Here is an 18,826-nt window from a genome sequence, read left to right on the forward strand (position 1 = left end):
GTGCCACAATTTCTCAGCTTTCTAATAGAGCCGTCCGCGCAATATCAGCGCGGTTTGTCGTACCTTACGCACTTAGCTAGCTCTTTCGCGCATAAAGAAATCGTATTTCCCGCGCTTTACACAGCCGACGCATCGGCAAAACCCAGCGAAATTATTCGCGGAGCACAGCTGGTTTGTGGTGGGCATAGACGGGCACCGTTGCACTGTTTTGTTCAATACTCTGAGTTAAATGAGGGCACTGCCACGTAATTCGAAGCGCATCTGCTTCTCATAGAGCATGGCAGCGGTTACAGAGCCTAATATAACGCCAAAGATCGGAATTGGCTCGAGACTACATTCCGAAGCGGACGCTGCCTCTGTGCTGTGCATGGCCGCCCGCGGACGGATACAGCCACGGTGCGAAAAACTTGTAAACACTGTTTTCCCGTTGGGAACGTGTTGCTCAGCCGTACGGTATTTACTGGCGGCTTTGCTATGATCGCCTGGTTGCGCTGTGCCTCGCGGGATGTAGAGTGATTTTTCACATCGCTATTTCATCCTGCCAAGATGTAGTGTGCGCAGAAAAAAGAAAGATCTTCTGGTGTGCTTCGAGGTACCTGCCGAGTTTTGACTTGTAGGCCTAATTTTCACCGAGGGAAATGGTGCTCATCCAGCTGAAGTTCCCTGCCGCTGACTGTTTGGTCAACATGAGAGAGCACTGAGGGGCTCTGGTCTGCCCACAATGTCCGGCAAGATCGCTTCGAGGTAAGCGGTGGTTATTCTTAACTCCCGTCGTAATCGACGCCCGATATCCGCAGAACTAGACGGCCATGTTCAGACGTCGCTTAGGCCTAGGTGTATCTTTTTCTCGCCTTTTTTCGAGGTTGTGATCGCACTACAGTTAGTTTAAAACAATCAGGAAGGTCTGTCGAAGACCTGCGAGGACAGCCACGTTCGGGGCTGGCGCCGCCAGGTCACAGGGCCGCGGTGCCGACTGCGAAGTCGTGCGAACCCGACGAGCGAGACCTTGGCAGGCGGCACTACGTGTTTCGCGAACGCACAGCAGTAGCTACTCGAAAGCGCCTTACTATCTGCGATCTTCACCGAACTTCACGAGTTCTGTCCAGCGGCTGACATCGTTGCCGGTCCGGCATTACTCACCGAGCAGTCGCGTAGGTCGAACCACCGACTGCACAGCAGCGACAGGACATTCAAGATGGAGCTTTAAAAGGACTCGTTTTTGTTGCGCTCGCTAACAGATTTATCTCTCGTTGACAGTGTACTGTCTCGCACCTTCGCCTTGCTCGACGCCTAGGAGCTGCTGCTGACAGCATTGAAAGGCTGGTGCATTTTAATCTAGAAGCTTCGTTTTGTATCTACGTATGCAAGTGAAACCTGTGATCGCGGCTCACGACTTCGATTTGCATGTTGTGAACTACAGTGCACGTAACAAGCTATGCAGTTCGTTATCGCACGAGTTACCGATGTGGGGTCAGTATATTGAAGCGCTTTACGATACGAAGAAACATTCGCAAGCGTCGAAAACGGGGAGGAAAAAAAAAAAAGAAAAGAGTGCGAGCTGTGCTATTTGAAACCGGTCCAAATTCTCGTCGCAACGAGAGTCTGAGACGACCGGGCTTCTCGTTTTCGACGTCTCTCATCTCTAGTAAGCAAGTACTGTCCAAAAAGCACGGACACATTGGCGAATGCCTCGTAAGCCCGGCTTGGCTGGACGGGCAGTGGGGTGCTGCCCGAGGCTTTCGCAAACGAGGCCTGCGGTCACGGCGTAGTACGCCGCCGCATCGCCACTTGCCGATCTCGCGGTTTCTGTGGGTGCAGCTTTGCTGAGCATCACTGTGTTTGGTGTCTTCGGATTTGAGTTTCTAGAAATCGTACGTCGTAGCCAGCGGGAAGGCTTGGTGGTGGCGGCGGTGGCGGAGAACGCGGGGGAGAAAAAAAAAAAAAGAATCTAGGCAGTGACCTAAATCTCGTCTCAACCGGTGTGTGGCCATGCTGAAACGACTGCTGTGCGTTTGGTAGAAGAGTGTGCGTTATTGGCTTGCATCGAGACGCCTTGCCATCTCGGACTGCTGGTCCGAGATCCATTGATCCAACAACGTCGATGGTGTTCATATCCTGCGAAGAAGTGGACGTCGCTGTGTGTGCCAACTGTGCGGTGCTCCGGTGTGCTTTACCTCATCTGAGGCTGGTGTAATGCCATTGGTGCAAGCATGTGTGTGTGTGTTCTGTGGTTAACCAGCTGTTCTGCTTGGATTGATCATATGCGGTCGCCCTCTATACACAAAACATTGATTTGTTGGTGCTTTGTTTATCTGTCAGCTGTAGTTGCACTCTGCTTTGATATCATCATCAGCCTGACCACGTCACTGCAGGACAAAGGCTTCTCCCACAATCTGCCAGTAAACTCGCTCCTGTGCTTGCTGCTGCCACTTTATACCCGCAAACTTCCTAATCTCATCTACAAACCTAACTTTCTGACTCCCCATCACCCGCTTGCTTTCTCTTAGAATCCAATTTGTGATCCTTAATGAGCAGTAGTTATCGTGCCTTCACGCTATATGCCCAGCCCATGACCATGTCTTCTCGATTTTGACTATAATGTCCTTAATATCTGTTTAAACCCTGACCCACTCTGCTCTGTTCTTGTCTGTTAGGGTTGCACCTGTCATTTTCCTTTCCATTGTTCGCTGCGTCGTCCTCAACATAAGTTAAACCCTCTTTGTAATCTTCTATGTTTCTGCTCCATAGGTAAGTACTGGTGAGGTGCAGCTGTTATATACCTTCCTCTTGAGGGACAGTGACAATCTACCGTTCTTGGTTTGACAATGCTTCCCGAATTTGCTCCACCCCATTCTTATTCTTCTAGTTTTTTCAGTCTCGTGGTTCGGTGACGCTGTTACTACCTGTCCTAAGTAGACAGACTTACTCTTTTACAACTTCAAGTGCACTGCTAAGTATTTTGAGGTTCTGTTCTGTTCCGAGGTTGTTGTACACTACTTTTGCTCTCTGCAGTAATTTTAAGACCACCTTTTGGCTCTTCTTGTCTAATTCAGTAATCATGAATTGCACTTCGTCTCCTGGGTTACTCATCAATGCGATCTCATCGGCGAAGCGGAGTTTACTAAGGTACTCTACATTAACTCTTATTCCTAACTCTTCGCATTCTAGGTCTCTAAAGACCTCCTGTAAGCATGCAGTAAATAGCATGGGGATATCGTGTCCCCTTGTCTTACACCCTTCTTTATTGGTATTCTGTAGCTTTCTTTATGGAGCACTATGGTGGCAGTTGATCTGCTGTAGATTTTTTCCAGGATATTTATATATGCTTCTTCGACAGCCTGATTCCGCAGTGTTTCCATGAATGCTGAAATCTCTGCTGAATCACATGCCTTCTCATAATCTATGAAGGCTATGCATCGTGGTTGGTGGTATTCTGAGCATTACCTGATTGATATTATGAACATGGCTGATAGTTAAGCAGCCTGTACGAAATCCTGCTTATTCTTTTGGCTGAGTGAATTCTAATGTTGTGTTAATTTTGTTAGCAATTACCTTTCTCAATAGCTTGAATATGACGAAGAGCAAGCTGATCGGCCTATAATTCTTCAAGTCCTTGTCCCATTTCTTATGGATTACGATAATGGTAGCATTTTCCCGCGATTCTGGTACCCTCCCTATTAGGATACACATCGCAAACAGGGTGGCTAGTTTTTCTAGCACAATCTGTCCTCCGTCTTTCAGCAGATCTGATGTTACCCGATCGTCAGCAGCAACTTTGTTGCTTTGCATTCCCTCTAAAGCTTTCTCGACTTCTTTTGTCATTACTGGTGGGATGTCATCAGGGCTACTCCTAGTTGTTATGTTATGGTCATGGTTGTCCCGGCTACTGTAAAGGTCTCTGTAAAACTCATCCACTACATTAACTGTCCTATCCAAATTGGTAGTTACTTAGCCTTCCTTGTCCCTTAGTGCATACATCTGGTTTTTGCCTTTCCCAAGTTTCTTTGTCACCGCTTTGACGCTTCCTCCGTTCCTTAGAGCATGTTCGATTCTCTCCATGTTATACCTTCTTACATCATATACCTTACGCTTACTAATTAACTTCGAAAGCTCTGCCAGTTCTGTTTTGTCTGTTGTGTTTTACACTTTCATGCTTTGACATTTCTTAATTAGGCTATTCGCCTCCTCGGACAGCTTGCTAGTGTCCTGTCTACTTACCATACCTCTAACTTCCAGTGCACACTCCGTAACGATACTCATCAGATTACCATTCATTGCGTCAATTCTAAGGCCGGTTTCCACGATAATGGTGAAGTATCTGTGCTGAAACGATAGTCAGAATTCCTGTACTTTCTCTCTCAATGCAAACTCATTGATTGTCTTCTTGCCTATTCGTTTCTGTCGTTTCTTCAAGCCTAGGCAAATTAGAGAGCTTACCATTCTATGGTCACTGCATCGTACCTTGCTAAACACTCCGACATCCTGCACGATGACTGGGTTTGCACCGAGTATAAAGTCTATTTCGTTCTTACTGTCGCCATTGGGGCTCCTCAGTCTCCATCTACGGTTCACTCGTTTTCGGTAGAAGATATTCCAAATTGATAAGATTACGTTCTGCGTATTCTACTAATAAATCCCCTCTGGCATCTCTATGCTTTGATATACCGGTGTTTCATACTTTGGCCTGTTATTGAGAGCGGGCTCCCTTCCATTTGATTGTTTCAATACCAATGAATTGTGTCAATGGTGGAGCTTATACTAATTATTCCTGCTTCACCTTGTGCTTGTTGTGTAATCTCTGGTTGGCACATGTTCTGTTAACACTGCAACAACTTAAAATACAAGTAAAGGAAGACATAATGTGAGTGCTTTACTGGGTCGCCTGGTTAGCTTTGGTTTTCCAGATGATGGCGCGATTATTTAAAAATTGTGAGGGGTCGAGTAACTGTCTGCATGTATGGCATCCACTTGTGAGGAAACTGCCTAATCGGGCATTTGCCTTTATTTAGCTCAGTGCAAACACTTTTGCTTTTATGCACTTCTGACGGGCTCCGAGATGCATTTTGTTTTGACATCTGTTAATATTTGACTGAAGTTTCAATATTTTCATTCGGACTAAATTGATTTGACACGGGAGAATGACAATAAAGTCTGTATGTTCTAAAGTAACTATTATACAATTACAGCAAGCTGCTCTAAAAACAAGCCATTTATTTGGCGCATTGCTACTGCTTATGACCACTTATTTTATAGACTAAGCTAATTACCCAACATCAACAGCTTCAGTTTAATTACCCGTCGTCAACAGCTTCTATTGTTTCTATCCGCAGTTATTAATTTAATTCCTTCTCTTCCTTTTCATTTTTCCAAATTGCTTTTTAGCCACGTACTGGAGAATCTCTCTTGTATTGCTTTGGAAAAGGCATTCCAGTGCTGGCAAGTTAGTGATTCTACGGATTATAAGACCACTTACCCAGATCAAGCGTTATGTGTTTAACATCTATATTTCAAGGCTTTTTGTGAGGATATTTTGTTATGGGATCGGTGACATGTGTACAAGATGTATTTACTGGGGAAAAAGACAGGCAAGAGTTAGTATAGCTAACACACTCGCACGCCGGTTGGCTTCTTCCGCCCTTTGTCTTGCTTCACCTATCCATAACAAAACCCTGGGGCGTTGTTGCGCTATCCAAGTCTGGAGAGGAAGTGTGAGAGGAGTAGAGTTTCATCTTCGTTACAATATTTTGTATTCCTGGTTGACCAGTCACGGTACACCTTTTACTGCATATACGTCAGCTGCAATGAACACATTGTATCGTACACACCATGTGTCAGCTGTCGAGGTGTACATCTAGCGATGACTGGGAATTAGCATTTACCTTCCAAAAGTTTGAAACACGTTAACCAGATTAGCTTGGCACAATTTTCAGCCTTAGGGGAAGCTGATTTTTTCATCATATTTCATTTCTTGTGAGCCCACCCTGTGTTGTGGTAGATAGTACATTTTTCCCTTTAAAAGTTTTTGCTTGATATCTGCTCTTGTCATTTATGTCGCATTTTAGTTGAAGCCTTGGATGCACGAATTTACCTACATTAGGTTCTTTCTCCTCCAGTGTCGTTAAGAATAAGTAGTATGACCCATTCGCAAAAAATGAAAAAAAGCCATGTACTTAGAAGAAACTATTCTTTCACATTGGTTTTCCAGAGGTTTTACTTGTTTGTCAGGGGATACTAAATGGGAAACACAGAACTTAGCATATGCAGAGGAGTGTCCCACCGTGTTCCTCTAAAGGAGTAGCGTTTCTCAGGACCCAATAAAGTTCTATGCGTGTATGTCGTTAAATTTAGTGTAGTAAGATTCGCTTTTTATGTGCTTGTTAGTTGCTATTTTAGAAAAATGTGGCATTTCTTTCTTAATACTATGAGTCATTAATATGTGTATGCTGCATTACGTAGTCTGAAAGTTACTGATGCCTGTCATATCTTATTTAGTCAAAAATAAACATCCTTTTCTCTCCTTTAGCCAACATAAGTGAGGCTTTCAAAGTGAAGAAAGTATATTAATATGTCTTAAGAGTCTTCCGGGTTTCGGTCGTGTTATAGGTCATCAGATAAAGCAGTGGACAAACATTCCAAACTTGCAGTTACCTTGAACTTACACCTTGGTCCTGACACTGCCCTGTGTACTTCTAATGGGGGAAACTCAATAATTTGAATGCATAGGTATTCACAACAGTCAGTTTGAACTGCGAGCCTCTGGTTTTTCATCACTTCCCGCAGAAGTTTGCCCCTACTGTTCACATTACAATGTGTTGCAAAACTAAACAAAACCAAGCTTACTAGAGGTAAAAACAACGAAGCAGCAGTGTTTCAGAGCAGATGAGAATTTGGGCACTGTGCTGGAGCTCTTTGGCAAGCTGCATATGAATTTCGTGGAGTCACGGCAGAAGAAATGCAAGCCAATGCAAATTATTGATTTCATTTAATTTCATTTGTGCGTTAGCTTTGCCATGAAAATAAACATGTTTTGTAGCTTAAGTAGCATCATATATTTCGGCATTAAGGCTCGTGCACGACAGAGCAACTACTAGTATGTTGAGAGCTGCTGCGTCACCTAACGTCGCATTGCAATGACACGTCACTGAGAAGCCGCCCCCTCGATGTTGAAACCGAAAGTGCATTCAGTAGTATTAAAAATATATTCAATGCATTCCCAGGCACCACAGTGTACTTTCTAGGATTCTTGACACCAAAAATTTTTTTAATTGAAAGCAACAATTTGAGAATATTTTGAATTCGTATCTGTACTCCTTGAAACAAACTAATCTGAAATACTCCTGGCAGCATTGCTGAAGTTGCTGCATTAGGGAGCTCAGGGGGATTAGGATTTTGTGATTCTGTGTCCAATTTTGTTTTCCTTTGCTGTCATGTATTGTCCAGAGGAAACATAGCACATCGCTCATGCTTTGTTGGGAGGCAGGAAAATGACATTGAGATATGTACCACTGCCTGTACCACTGTCGTATCGCAGGTTGCAGAAATAGGCACATTTGTGAATCAGGAACTGCAATTGATAGTTTCGCATAGATGTCAGTGAAATTGATTGAGAAGCAGGCTCACTTATGAGTGTAGACATCTAAGGAGCAAGTGTGTGCGGCACCTGTCGTATCTGTCCTTTTGCTCTCTTTATTTAGCAATTTTTTCTATTGCTAAACATGTTGAGTATGAGTAGGACGGAAGAATTTATAAGTATGTTTGAAGATTGGCATTTTCAAGCCTAGTCGAGCAGGAGTGTTTGATAACAGTGATACTTAAATATTGAGATTAAACAAAACAGGAAGCTTCGTAGTTTGTGTGGCAACAAAACTGTTTAGGCAATTTGACATGTGTTGCACTGCATGTGACATGGGAACATTACGTCTGGTGCGTGGTCACATGGAAATTAGTTAAGAAATGAAGAGCAGTGTGTCATACATGCATCTTGTGTTCAGTGCCTCAATCATTTCGAAGGTGTACAAACATGTTGAGGTATATAAAACTATAATGTGCTGTGTATCAATTGAGACAGCGAATTGAGAGGCTGCGGGAAGGCGAGAGACACAAGCTCAGCATAGAGTAGCTGCTTTACATGAAATGACTTCCTTCGGGACTCTGGTCATGTTTGCAACAGCCAGGATCACTGAGATGAGTTTCCATTTCAATAAGTCTCTTCATGTGGAACTGCGACAACTGTTGTCGCTGAGACCTTGAACTGCTCTGCATCAATATTACTTTTGTAAGTTCAGGTCTAGCTTTGCTTGGAGCACTTTCTGAGAATATTTGCTGGGTTTCAGTTCAATTTGACATTCTTTTATAAGTATCCACAGTCTGGTTGTATTCTGCTGTATGAACATTTATGATGTAGTTTGAGGAGCCATGTTTCAAGATGTGTTCTCTCGTATTTGAACAGTTGCATTGGTGTGATGGAATTTAGCAAGCATTTCGATCTAGCACTTGGAGGTTAAAACAAAGTCTCTGGATGCAACTGGACAAATAATTTGTACATATGCACACTTGCATTGTGCAGATTGTGCTTGCACCCTGTTTAAGGGATCTTGTTATTGTTTCATGGTGGCTGCATTTTAGGCATCGAACGGAATGAAGGAGTGTCAACGCAAAAAATGACAAGAATCGAATGATATTGTAGTGGCTGCATCTGCTATGGTGCAAGGGGGCACTCAAAGGAAAAGGAATGATTCAAATAATGAAGGCAATGGGGCAGATGTTTTAGTGATTAGCTCTGCAGCTTACATGTTGGCCAGTTTTTTTTTTTTTCACTATTCATTATCAATGAAGGTTACCAACATGCGCTGTCATGCCCCCCATTAAAAAATGAATAAAATGATGGCTACACCCCTGTTGTAGTTACCTGCTGGCTCAAATTTTTTTATAAATGGGGGTTTTCAACATATTTCCAATGGTCTATCTTTCTTTTCTGTGTTAGTTGTTGAGTGAGGGTGCAAGGAATGTCAGTGTGATGCACCAACCAGATCAGTGGGAAGATAATTGGGAAATAAAACATTTCAGTCGTGATGCCATAGTTTGAAGCACTCGCGGATACCTGATCAGCTTAAAATAGTAAGTAATCCTGAATATGAGCTGATATGGCTTTCTTTCTACTGCAAAGTATGTCTTGCAAAATTGGTGGTAGCCAATTGAAAGCGCCATGCTTTGTACTCCACGTGATTGTTTGCTGCGTATGCTCTAGTTTTACTTGCTATGAACAATTCACCATATTAAGGTGTCACTTCAATAAAAACTCATTAATCATAACTGTGGTGATTCAAACTTACAATTAATTTGCACACGAAGGCCTGGTCCCAGCAGCGTCCTGCACATCGTAATGAGGGAAAACTCCTGATAATTCATAAGCATCAGTATCCACTATGGTAAACAACCCTATCTGGAAGCCTTGGGTTTTCATTGCTTTTCGCTGACTTCGGCCCAGAGTGATTGCAATGTGTTGCGAAAGCAGACCAAGGCATATTTACTGAAGGTGGAAAAGAAGAAAACAGCAGTATTTCTCGGTAGTGTGTTTCGTTGAACTAGTTGGTCAAACATTTCAAAAGGCAAAAACAGCACAAACTAGACGAGACAAACGAAAAGACACAACGGGCAGCTTCGTGCTGTGTGTTTCTTGATTTATCTTGTCGCCTTGGGGGTATCTTTACTTTTTACAGCATTTCTCAGCAGATGAAATTTCAGATGCTGCACTGCTGACGACCAAGTTCATTCAGACACTTTGACATTTGGCCAAAAAAAAAGTATTTCTAGTAGGTGGGGCTCATTTCTGAGCTAAAAAAGAGACACGAGAACGAAATTAACAGAATAGTCGTTTTCTCGTTTGGGTGTCTCATTTTTAGCACAGTTATAATTTTCCTAAATGTCTTACCAACTAGCCCCCCATCATACACTTCTCAAGAGACCCTCTTTTTTTCATCCAGGTGTGTCCTGTTGAGCACTTCCAGTTTTGGAATATTCATAAAACTCTTCTTAAACATAGAAATCCGGTTCAAACAGACAGTCCCATTGGATACATATATTTGAACATAACTTTATTGAAAATAAGGGCCAGTTAGCTATCAGAATAATTAATAAAATTGATAGAGTTTATTGAAAGATTGTGAGCAGCTGGGAACATTTAAGCACCTGGCACAGCAGACCCAACCATGTGCTTGTTCCTATGTAGCCTATGAGATTCACTTCAGCTGTATGCAAAATATATTTGACTCAAATGCAGCTGGGCATAAGAATATTGATTTGTAATTAACACTTCCAGACACATAAGCCAAGGCTTGGGGAAGCCCCCAGAATTTGTGTATGCAAATTACAGGAGTGCTCGTGCCCCTCCTCCCGCTTTTTCGGTTTCTTATTGTGCTTTACTAGAAAAGCAGTATAAAAGCTTTGTTGTGATTGAGTCACTGCCTTCACTATGGCTGTTGACCTCTTGTGGAGCGACATAAATGTCCTGAAAGAGTAGCTAAGGCCATTTCTACCATTCAAGGGGAAAGATAAAGGCAGTAGTAAAAACACATATGTTTTTAGTTTACAAACTTTGGTTAATAACACTTCCTACACACTGCACTTGTTTGGGGACTTCAAGATATACATTATCCTCACAGATGCAGCTCACTTCATAAAGTGAGCATAAACATTAAAGTTTTTTAAGTTGTTTTTTTCCGTGCCTTCTTTGCTTGCCGGGAGGCTATGACAGCTTCATGCGTATCTTCATGCACTCAATAAGAGAAGAATTTCTCAAGTGCATTTTTTTTGTAATTATAAGGTCACACAAGTGCATTGTCACAGTACAGTTATTCAACAGAAATGTCGAAGGCAGATGTAGGGTTTGTGAACATTTCTAAACCCCCATGTGTATTTTCTCGATCAAGTTACACAAAGCATAACTGTATAACACGTTGGAAAATATTCATTGTGGAATTTCTTTTTTTTTTTGCGTGGAAGAACAAGGAATCTTTTGAGAATGAAGGAATAGCGCGTGAATTTCTATGCCGAGTTTGTAACGATGAAAGTTAATACAGAGCATAACTGTATAATACACCGGAAAATATTCATTGTGGAATTTTTTTAGCGTGTGAGAACAAGAAATCTTTTGAGAATGAAGCAATAGTGCATAGGTTTGTATGTTGAGTTTGTAAAGATGAAAGTTAGTGATTAAGAGTGCAAGCAGAACATCTCATGGTTGTAAGTTTTGTATGTCGCACAAGCAAGTACTGTTGTGCTCGATGTGAGTTACAATGTGCTACTGCTTTGACATGCATTTCTGTATTATAGTTCGTACTGAGCATGCATAGACAAGCCATAGGTTATATAGCATCGATGGAAAAAATGTACCACGGCAAGACAGGCAACTAATATATAAAGCAAACAGGAAAATAATGACAGAATTAAAATGTTTAGACTCTGCTCTAGCATGCACTGTTGTCTAGTCTGTGGTTTTCAACAGCTGGATGATTTCATAGGGGCTCTTCCGAAAGTACTTCTACCTGCAATTACGGGAGCAAGCTTGTTTGGGGGGTAATGCAGTTACAAAGCGTACGAGAAAGCTACATGCTAGTTTTATTTGTAATTCTAAATTAAATGTGCTAAGTCATTCACAAATTCAATCACATTGGAATGTTTTAACACATCGCGATAATGTTGTGGGTCTTGAATCCACTCCGAAGTTTGACATTGTAAGATGAGTTATATCTGTGGAAGCTTTGTTGATTGAATACAAACGGTGATAGAATTGTCCATAACAAGAGCTACCCCATTATATCTAAGGTTGTGACTCTTGCTGTGCAAACTTCTGCCAAGCTCATTGGAATTAGCGTGGTGGTTACAATGTTAGCACCAAGTTACCTGTCTATATTTTGCAAAGTTTGAAAAAAAAAAAATTTGAGCTTGGAAAAATGGGACTACCGTCAAGGCTACAACGTTGCATGCGGCTGATGTGCAGGATCCTAAGCTCCCTAGTTACCAGCAGAACTAGTTCCACCTCTTACTGTAAAAGCCTACTGCTGTTTATTTTTGAATAGCTGAGCAAATGTGTTTGGCAGGGTATAATTTGTTACTTTGGTGCCTCTCAAAATGTTAGTTTTTTGGGGGGGAGGGGGGCGCAATAGATGTCATAATTTAACTGGGACCATAGAGCTCTTTTTCATTGTTCCAGAAGTGGTAGTATCTTCGCGGCAGCTGAGCTGCCGATTTCGCTTGCATTAAGCGGATTTGGGCTTCGGTTCTCCGGTCACTTGTTCCGTTTTTCGAAGGCTTATTTGAATTTTTTCCAGCAAATATAGTAAATTTAATGAGTAGCATTTTCACCACTGCACGCTTGTCGTTCACTAATAGCGGGTTTGTCGGCACAGGGTTCTCCATCAACAAGGGGAGTGACAGTTCGTCGCAGCCCTTTCGGCCCCGTCCTATACTAAATGTACTAAATGTAATGCGGCGGCTGCATTTCCGATGGAGGCGGAAATGTTGTAGGCCCGTGTACTCAGATTTGGGTGCACGTTAAAGAACCCCAGGTGGTCTAAATTTCCGGAGCCCTCCACTACGGCGTCTCTCATAATCAAATAGTGGTTTTGGGACGTTAAACCCCACAAATCAATCAATCAATCAATCAATGTAGAGGGCGAATTTCGCGCCCCTTACCCACCCGCCAGCACACGCGTATAGTTGCGTGTTACACATACGTTGGGGTAAATTCAAGTAAACATTCAGTTATACACTTAAGGAGGAGGAAATTACAGGTAACATTAATCGTGCACTGGCAAACGTGCCTTCAGCCGAATAGAGACTACGGTGGAGGAGTAGCTACACGTGCTTTCGTTCACAGTTGCGCAAGCTTTCTCTGTACAAAACAATTTTGTGATTGTTGAAAACTCCCGATTGAGAATTTTTTAGTCATAACCATTTTTTTTTTTCGAGAATGCAAACATTATGTTTCCGCTTCTTTTGGGCTTATTTTGTGATGCGTATGCGCTTGTTTGCTTGGTAGCATACAGCAACAAAAGGAAAAACGACGGCACCGAAAGAAAAAAAAAGAATCAACACTTTTATAATGCAGGCTTGTTAACCGACTTGCGTGATCGTTACAATCAGCTTGATGAAATGTGATCGTTTATTGTTCCAAAAGCTTGATGAATCACATGTAACCTTGCCTTGCTTTTCCTTGTGCTGCGTTTTAAAAGCTTGTCCTCCGCGCGCACATTGATACCTTTAGCAATGGTGTGTGCCTTGTGAAACCAGTTTTTGTCAGTAGCCGTGCGCCGTACTCCGCTGTGGGCGTTTGTTGTTAGCAAATGCGATCGTTTTTCAATTGGTAAGCCAGGCGTTGAACGTGGTATGTTCCGCAAGGCACCGTCGTCCTCGACCTTGACGGTGTGCTCCCCCTAAAGTGGCAGTAGGAGTATCCGTGCGGGCAACCTAGAACGAAATCTTATTAGAAGAAAAATAGCGAAAACTCGCAGTGTCCCTCGTGCCTAGACGACTCGAAGGTGAAAGACGAGGGAGGGGAGACGAGCCGTTGCAAGCGCCATTTGCATTTTCTTTTGTTGAAGTCGCGCGCTCTCCAGTTTTGTTCGCCACTCGAATGAGGGCGCTACACCAGGGGACGTTACGTCACGTGATGGTGTCATGAGAATGTCATAAACTTCGTGTTAACCGCGACGTCATGATGACGTCATATGGTGACGTCATCCCTTGATGGCGATCTTTAGCATCAGATGCCGTGGGACGGTCTCCGCCGACGGTCAGATTTTTTTTTTGTTGACACATCTGTGGCTTCTGCCTTAACAAAGGTGCAGGAAAAAAAAAAAGGAAATTACGTTCACGTCGTTATCGGCCCCACAGGTCCTTCCGGTCTGTTTGGAACGCGCAGTATTGGGAGAGCATTGTGCACCTAGTGGCGGGTGTCTGGTACAATTAGCCGGGTGCGTGCCGTTGTCGGTGCCGTCGGCCGCGCAGTTTCTGTCCTGCTATCTCGGCGGCCGCAGAAGCTGACCCCGTTATCTCTCCTCTCTATGGACCGCTGAGGAGTCCCTTATCGGGTTTGCCTTGCCGACCTCGCGCCTACTGATGCCGACTCATGCGCGGTACAAAGCCGAGCACGGAATGATCGCGTGCAGGTCGCGGGCGGCTCGACGCGAGCGTTGCCTTATTTTGCGTATGTGCCGTAACCCGACCCATCGCGGAGGTCGTTTCCGAGCTTGACCACGTCTTGTGGGCGCACGCTTTTGGGACAAGAAGCGGGATGTACAGCGCTATAGTTCGCAGAAGCTCCCGTCGCACACACACAAAGTGGTTCCAAGAGAGAAAGGAAGAGAAAAGTGAGCCCCGTAACTGTCTGCTTCAGGGAGCGACACCTCAACAGTAGCTCACAAGGGATGGGGGTGAGGAGGGATTAAAAGGATAGGAATAAAGGTATAGAGAGAGAAAGAGAGAGATGAGGTAAGCCAGAGAGCGACGACACATCGAGGGGATTGGAGAGCTAGGAAAGATGGAAACACGGTCACAGGAGTCCGAGGACGGGGCACCACTTGCGAGAACTCTTGTCGGCGTCAGGAGATGGTGTAGAACTAGTCCGGTAGGTCAGAACTGCGCTGTGGTCGAAGGTCGGCGTCAGGAGATGGCGTAGGGCAAGCCCAGTCGGCCAGAGCTACGCTGACGTCGGAGATCGTGACGGCACGACCGGTCGGCACGGAATCCAGCGAGCGAGTCCCCGTCGCACCTGTGCGGCTATTTTGCATTTGCACTGTTAGGTGTTCATCGTCCATTTTTTTCGCCTGCGTAAATAGCCTCACACTAGCTTCATGGTCGTGTCAAATAAAAAAAAAAGAGGTGGGGGGGGGGGCGATATCGGGAGTATACGGTATACATAAACCAAGGATCGGGTGCACGCAGGCACGAACAAACAAACCAACCGGCCAAACCAAGATCGTCACGCAATGGACTATCTCACTGCGACTCGCGTAGTGCATTGTTAAATAAATATTGAATCCTCCAGAATTAAAGGAAGCATGTCTGTTGCGTGACTACGTTCGTAGTTGTGTCTCAATTAAGTACACCGTTTTGGCGAAGAGTCCTGTCAGCTTCGCGTAGTGATTTGTGTGGATGAAAAATGTGCATACGCTTTGGATATTGGCACATACCGAACCATTTTTTTTTTTTCACGGACAGTTAGTTCTTGGGCGTATCATTTTGCTGTTAATTAAGCGGAAGCCTAGCTTACGAAATCAAAGGCATTTAGATTTGAAAGAATCGTTTTACAAAAATTCTTGGATCTACTTCGTGATTTCAAATTGACGGCTTTTCGAGTACTTTGGTCGACCGTGTTTGATGCTTCTGAAGGTCACGTGACGGACGTCACGAGAGGAATATGCTGCCCCTGAAAAGGGCAGAAAAAGACGCACACTGCCTATTTGTGTAGTTCGCACATCGTTCGAACCCTGGCTCGTCGCTGCCGCCGTGCGTGTTTGTTGTGAAACTGCAACGAAAGTCGATGTTCCAAAACAATTCTGGGACCTCACGCTGCAGGTGGAGGAAGGCTTTGTACTAGCTTTGACCGCTTTGGCGGGCTCTTTAAACTTGCACTAAGTAAAGGCGTTCAACCACGAGATTGAAGTAACTAGAAGAATAGGAATGGGGTGGAGCACATTTGGCAAGCACTCTCAAATTATGACAGCTAGAATGCCACTATCCCTCAAGAGGAAGGTTTATAACAGCTGTATCTTGCCGGTACTTAGCTACGGAGCAGAAACCTGGAGACTTACAAAGAGGGTTCAGCTTAAACTGAGGACGACCTAGCGAGCAATGGAAAGAAAAATGGTAGGTGTAACCTTAAGAGACAAGAAGAGAGCAGAGTGGATTAGGGGACAAACGGGGGTTAAGGATATCATAGTTGAAATCAAGAAGAGGAAATGGACATGGGCCGGGCATGTAGTGCGTAGACAGGATAACCGCTGGTCATTAAGGGTAACTAACTGGATTCCCAGAGAAGGCAATCGGGTTAGGGGGAGACAGAAGGTTAGGTGGGCAGATGAGATTAAGAAGTTTGCGGGTATAAATTGGCAGCAGTAAGCACAGGACCGGGTTAACTGGCGGAATAAGGGAGATGTCTCTGTCCTGCAGTGGACGTAGTCAGGCTAATGAAGATGATGATGAAGTACAGGGGTATTTTCGTATTGGGCACCCATCTAAATAATGCCGTGGTGGCTGGGCATTGGTGACCTCGAGCGTCACCGTATGCGCTAAGCCGCCGTTGGTGGGCCAATCGAAATTCGGCATGCGACGGTAGTATTAAAGGAGCAGTGACACCAAATTTCAAGCTCTTGATGTGGCGTTCATTCGATAGCTTGGTATTTTTAGCGAAGTACGAATCGCGGCGATCAAGGCTCATCGGCTTGTCCTCGACCATGAGAAATCGACATTACTTTGACGTGTTCAGCAAACTCCTAGACCACGCCTCAGGAACTGAGTGACGATGAGCAAGCAGCGATGACGTCGAGAATTTTACTGTTGTCATCGCGGGGCCTACATGTGGTACCGTCTGGCGGCGACACCTGGGGGCCCATTGACGGCTTTTGTTTCGCTTGCTTCGTGCAGCCTGTTGGTGTGGATCCTGCATTTTTGTTGTGCCGCTTCGGGTGATTTCTCGTGGAGTCGTGAACGCGAATGTGCTTCCCTGAGGCTACGGTCGTCGCGAACAAGTAACACGCACGAAGCGTTCACCAGTCAGCGTGGCCCAAGCGTGCGTCTCCAGCGGCCCCGTCACTGTTCGAAATGCATGTCGTCCTCACGCGACCGCGTCGCTGACCATTGGTTGTTACAGGTGCGTTTAACGACGACAGAAACGGACGCGTCGTTTCTTTCCCGTTAATGTGCATTTTGCACCTTTATAAGTATGAGAGCCTTTTATTTTTATTTTATTTTATTTAAAAATACCTTACAGGCCCTTGTTGCAGGGCATTGTGTAAGGGGGGTTACAAAGGGTGAGTGTCGCGACAAAACCGTAAAGAAACATCAAACTTTGAAAGAACACAACAAAAAATAACGCGTTATATGTCACTAAACAGAGAATGTACAAAAAGTCATTTGAAGTTACACATCGGAACATTGCTGGTGGGAGGAGAACAAATATCCGCAATACACTAACTAAAAAAACACCTAGCACACACATAGCCAAAAATATTTTAGAGCAGCGCGCAGAAAGCAATTTGTTCTTGTTTAAGAAATACAGAAATACAGAATTAAGAAATAATTACTACCTATAGAACAGAGATTCATGCCGCGCATACTATTGCGCCAAGTTGTTTTTATATGCCGTGATCTTCATGTTAATAGGATGGATGTCCATCGTGTTAATATGATTATTACACGATTAGGCGGATTAATGCGACATATGTGCGCCAGCGGTAAACGTGCCACACCTCCTCTCTGGCGTGCGATCGTGCGATTGTCTCAAATTTCCGCTGATATCGACCACCTGGTGTTCTTTAACGTGCGCGGACACCTCACAGCACACGGGCCTTTACGATTTCGCCTCCGTCGAAATGCGACCGCCGCGGCCGGGTTTGAACCCGCGACTTCAGCAGCCTGTTATCTAACCACCGTTCCACCGTGTTCGGACGGGACTGCAGGGAAGTCTCGCGTTTGTAATGTGTATTTGCCGAACGGATGGCTGCCTCTTCTGCGATTGCCGCTCCGACAAGGGGGCACGATTGCGTCTGTGTAATAGAGGAAGCACAGTGTTTCTCGGTCCAGTGGAAGCGCTTGAGCGGGACACCTATCAGCTCGGCGCGTTGTTTTCCGCTATCGCCGTTTATCGCTGCAGGATAACTCGGGGGTGAAGAGCGGGCGCTTCTATGTGGCAGCGCGACAAGGACGGTATGTGTCGTGCGCCTCGCACTTCCGGTCGATCAGAGCCGCGAGTAGGCGCCGGTCTGTTGTGCCGGAGTCCAGTGTTGAATGACCCTGGTTGGGAGGGTGCCGAATCGTTTCGGGGTCATCCGGATGGGCTACCTATGAATGTTTCGCAACGGAGGAAGTTTCGTCTTGGTGGTGTATGCAGTGTATCTTAACTGAACAAAACTTCCTGAGCAAGTTGGTTGATTCATGCTGGTAGCGCCCATGGTTTTTGTTCTCTTATTTGACTGTCTCTCTCTTTTCCTGCGCTGCTCTGGCTTCAGTATATATGCGACCTCCAGCTTGCATGGATGTTTGGTAACTTGCACCTTGAATGGTACAGAAAAGCACGATTTTTCTCGTCAACGAATCTTTCGCGATACGAAGAACACCATGCTTGCTGAAAGAGGACAGCTGGCTAGCGAGAATACGGCCAAAATTAATTGCTAGTGACGGGGCCATCTTGGAATGTTCCAGCACCGAACTCCATGACGTCATAGATTTGACGGTGTCTACTAGGTTCTACGCAGTTCCTTATCGATAAAAAAAAAAAAAAAATTGGCAGCACATCCACGGAGTGAAAGATGGAGAGTGGGGCGAAGCATTCGACCGTCCATTCGTTCTTGCTTCCGTCCGTCCATGCGTCCATCCGCCCGTCCGTGCGTGCGTCTGTTCGTGCGTCCGTCCCTGCGTTCGTCCATGCATCCGCCCCTGCGTCCGTTCATGCGTCCATCCATGCATCTGTCTGTGTGTCCGTTCGTCCATCTATTGAACACTCCAAGTACCACCATCTCGCATCTTTTCATCATATATTGGATGGATGGATGGATGCATGCTATGAGCGTCCCCTTTATAACGGGGTGGTGACAAGTATGCCACCAGG

At 44.8% G+C, this 18,826-nt stretch overlaps 1 protein-coding gene across 1 annotated transcript in view; it reads left to right on the forward strand.

Annotated features, from left to right (window-relative positions):
* Positions 1 to 585: 585 nt before the first annotated feature.
* The window catches only part of lilli (AF4/FMR2 family member lilliputian), a 197,130-nt gene continuing 178,889 nt past the window's right edge, over positions 586 to 18,826 (forward strand). The window contains exon 1 of the mRNA XM_037428901.2: positions 586 to 744. Coding sequence (XP_037284798.2) covers positions 722 to 744 — 23 coding nt within the window. The 5' untranslated portion in view covers positions 586 to 721. The remainder of the gene's footprint in view (positions 745 to 18,826) is intronic.

This window comes from Rhipicephalus microplus, chromosome 2 (assembly GCF_043290135.1).
Source record: "Rhipicephalus microplus isolate Deutch F79 chromosome 2, USDA_Rmic, whole genome shotgun sequence".
NCBI classification, from domain to species: domain Eukaryota; kingdom Metazoa; phylum Arthropoda; class Arachnida; order Ixodida; family Ixodidae; genus Rhipicephalus; species Rhipicephalus microplus.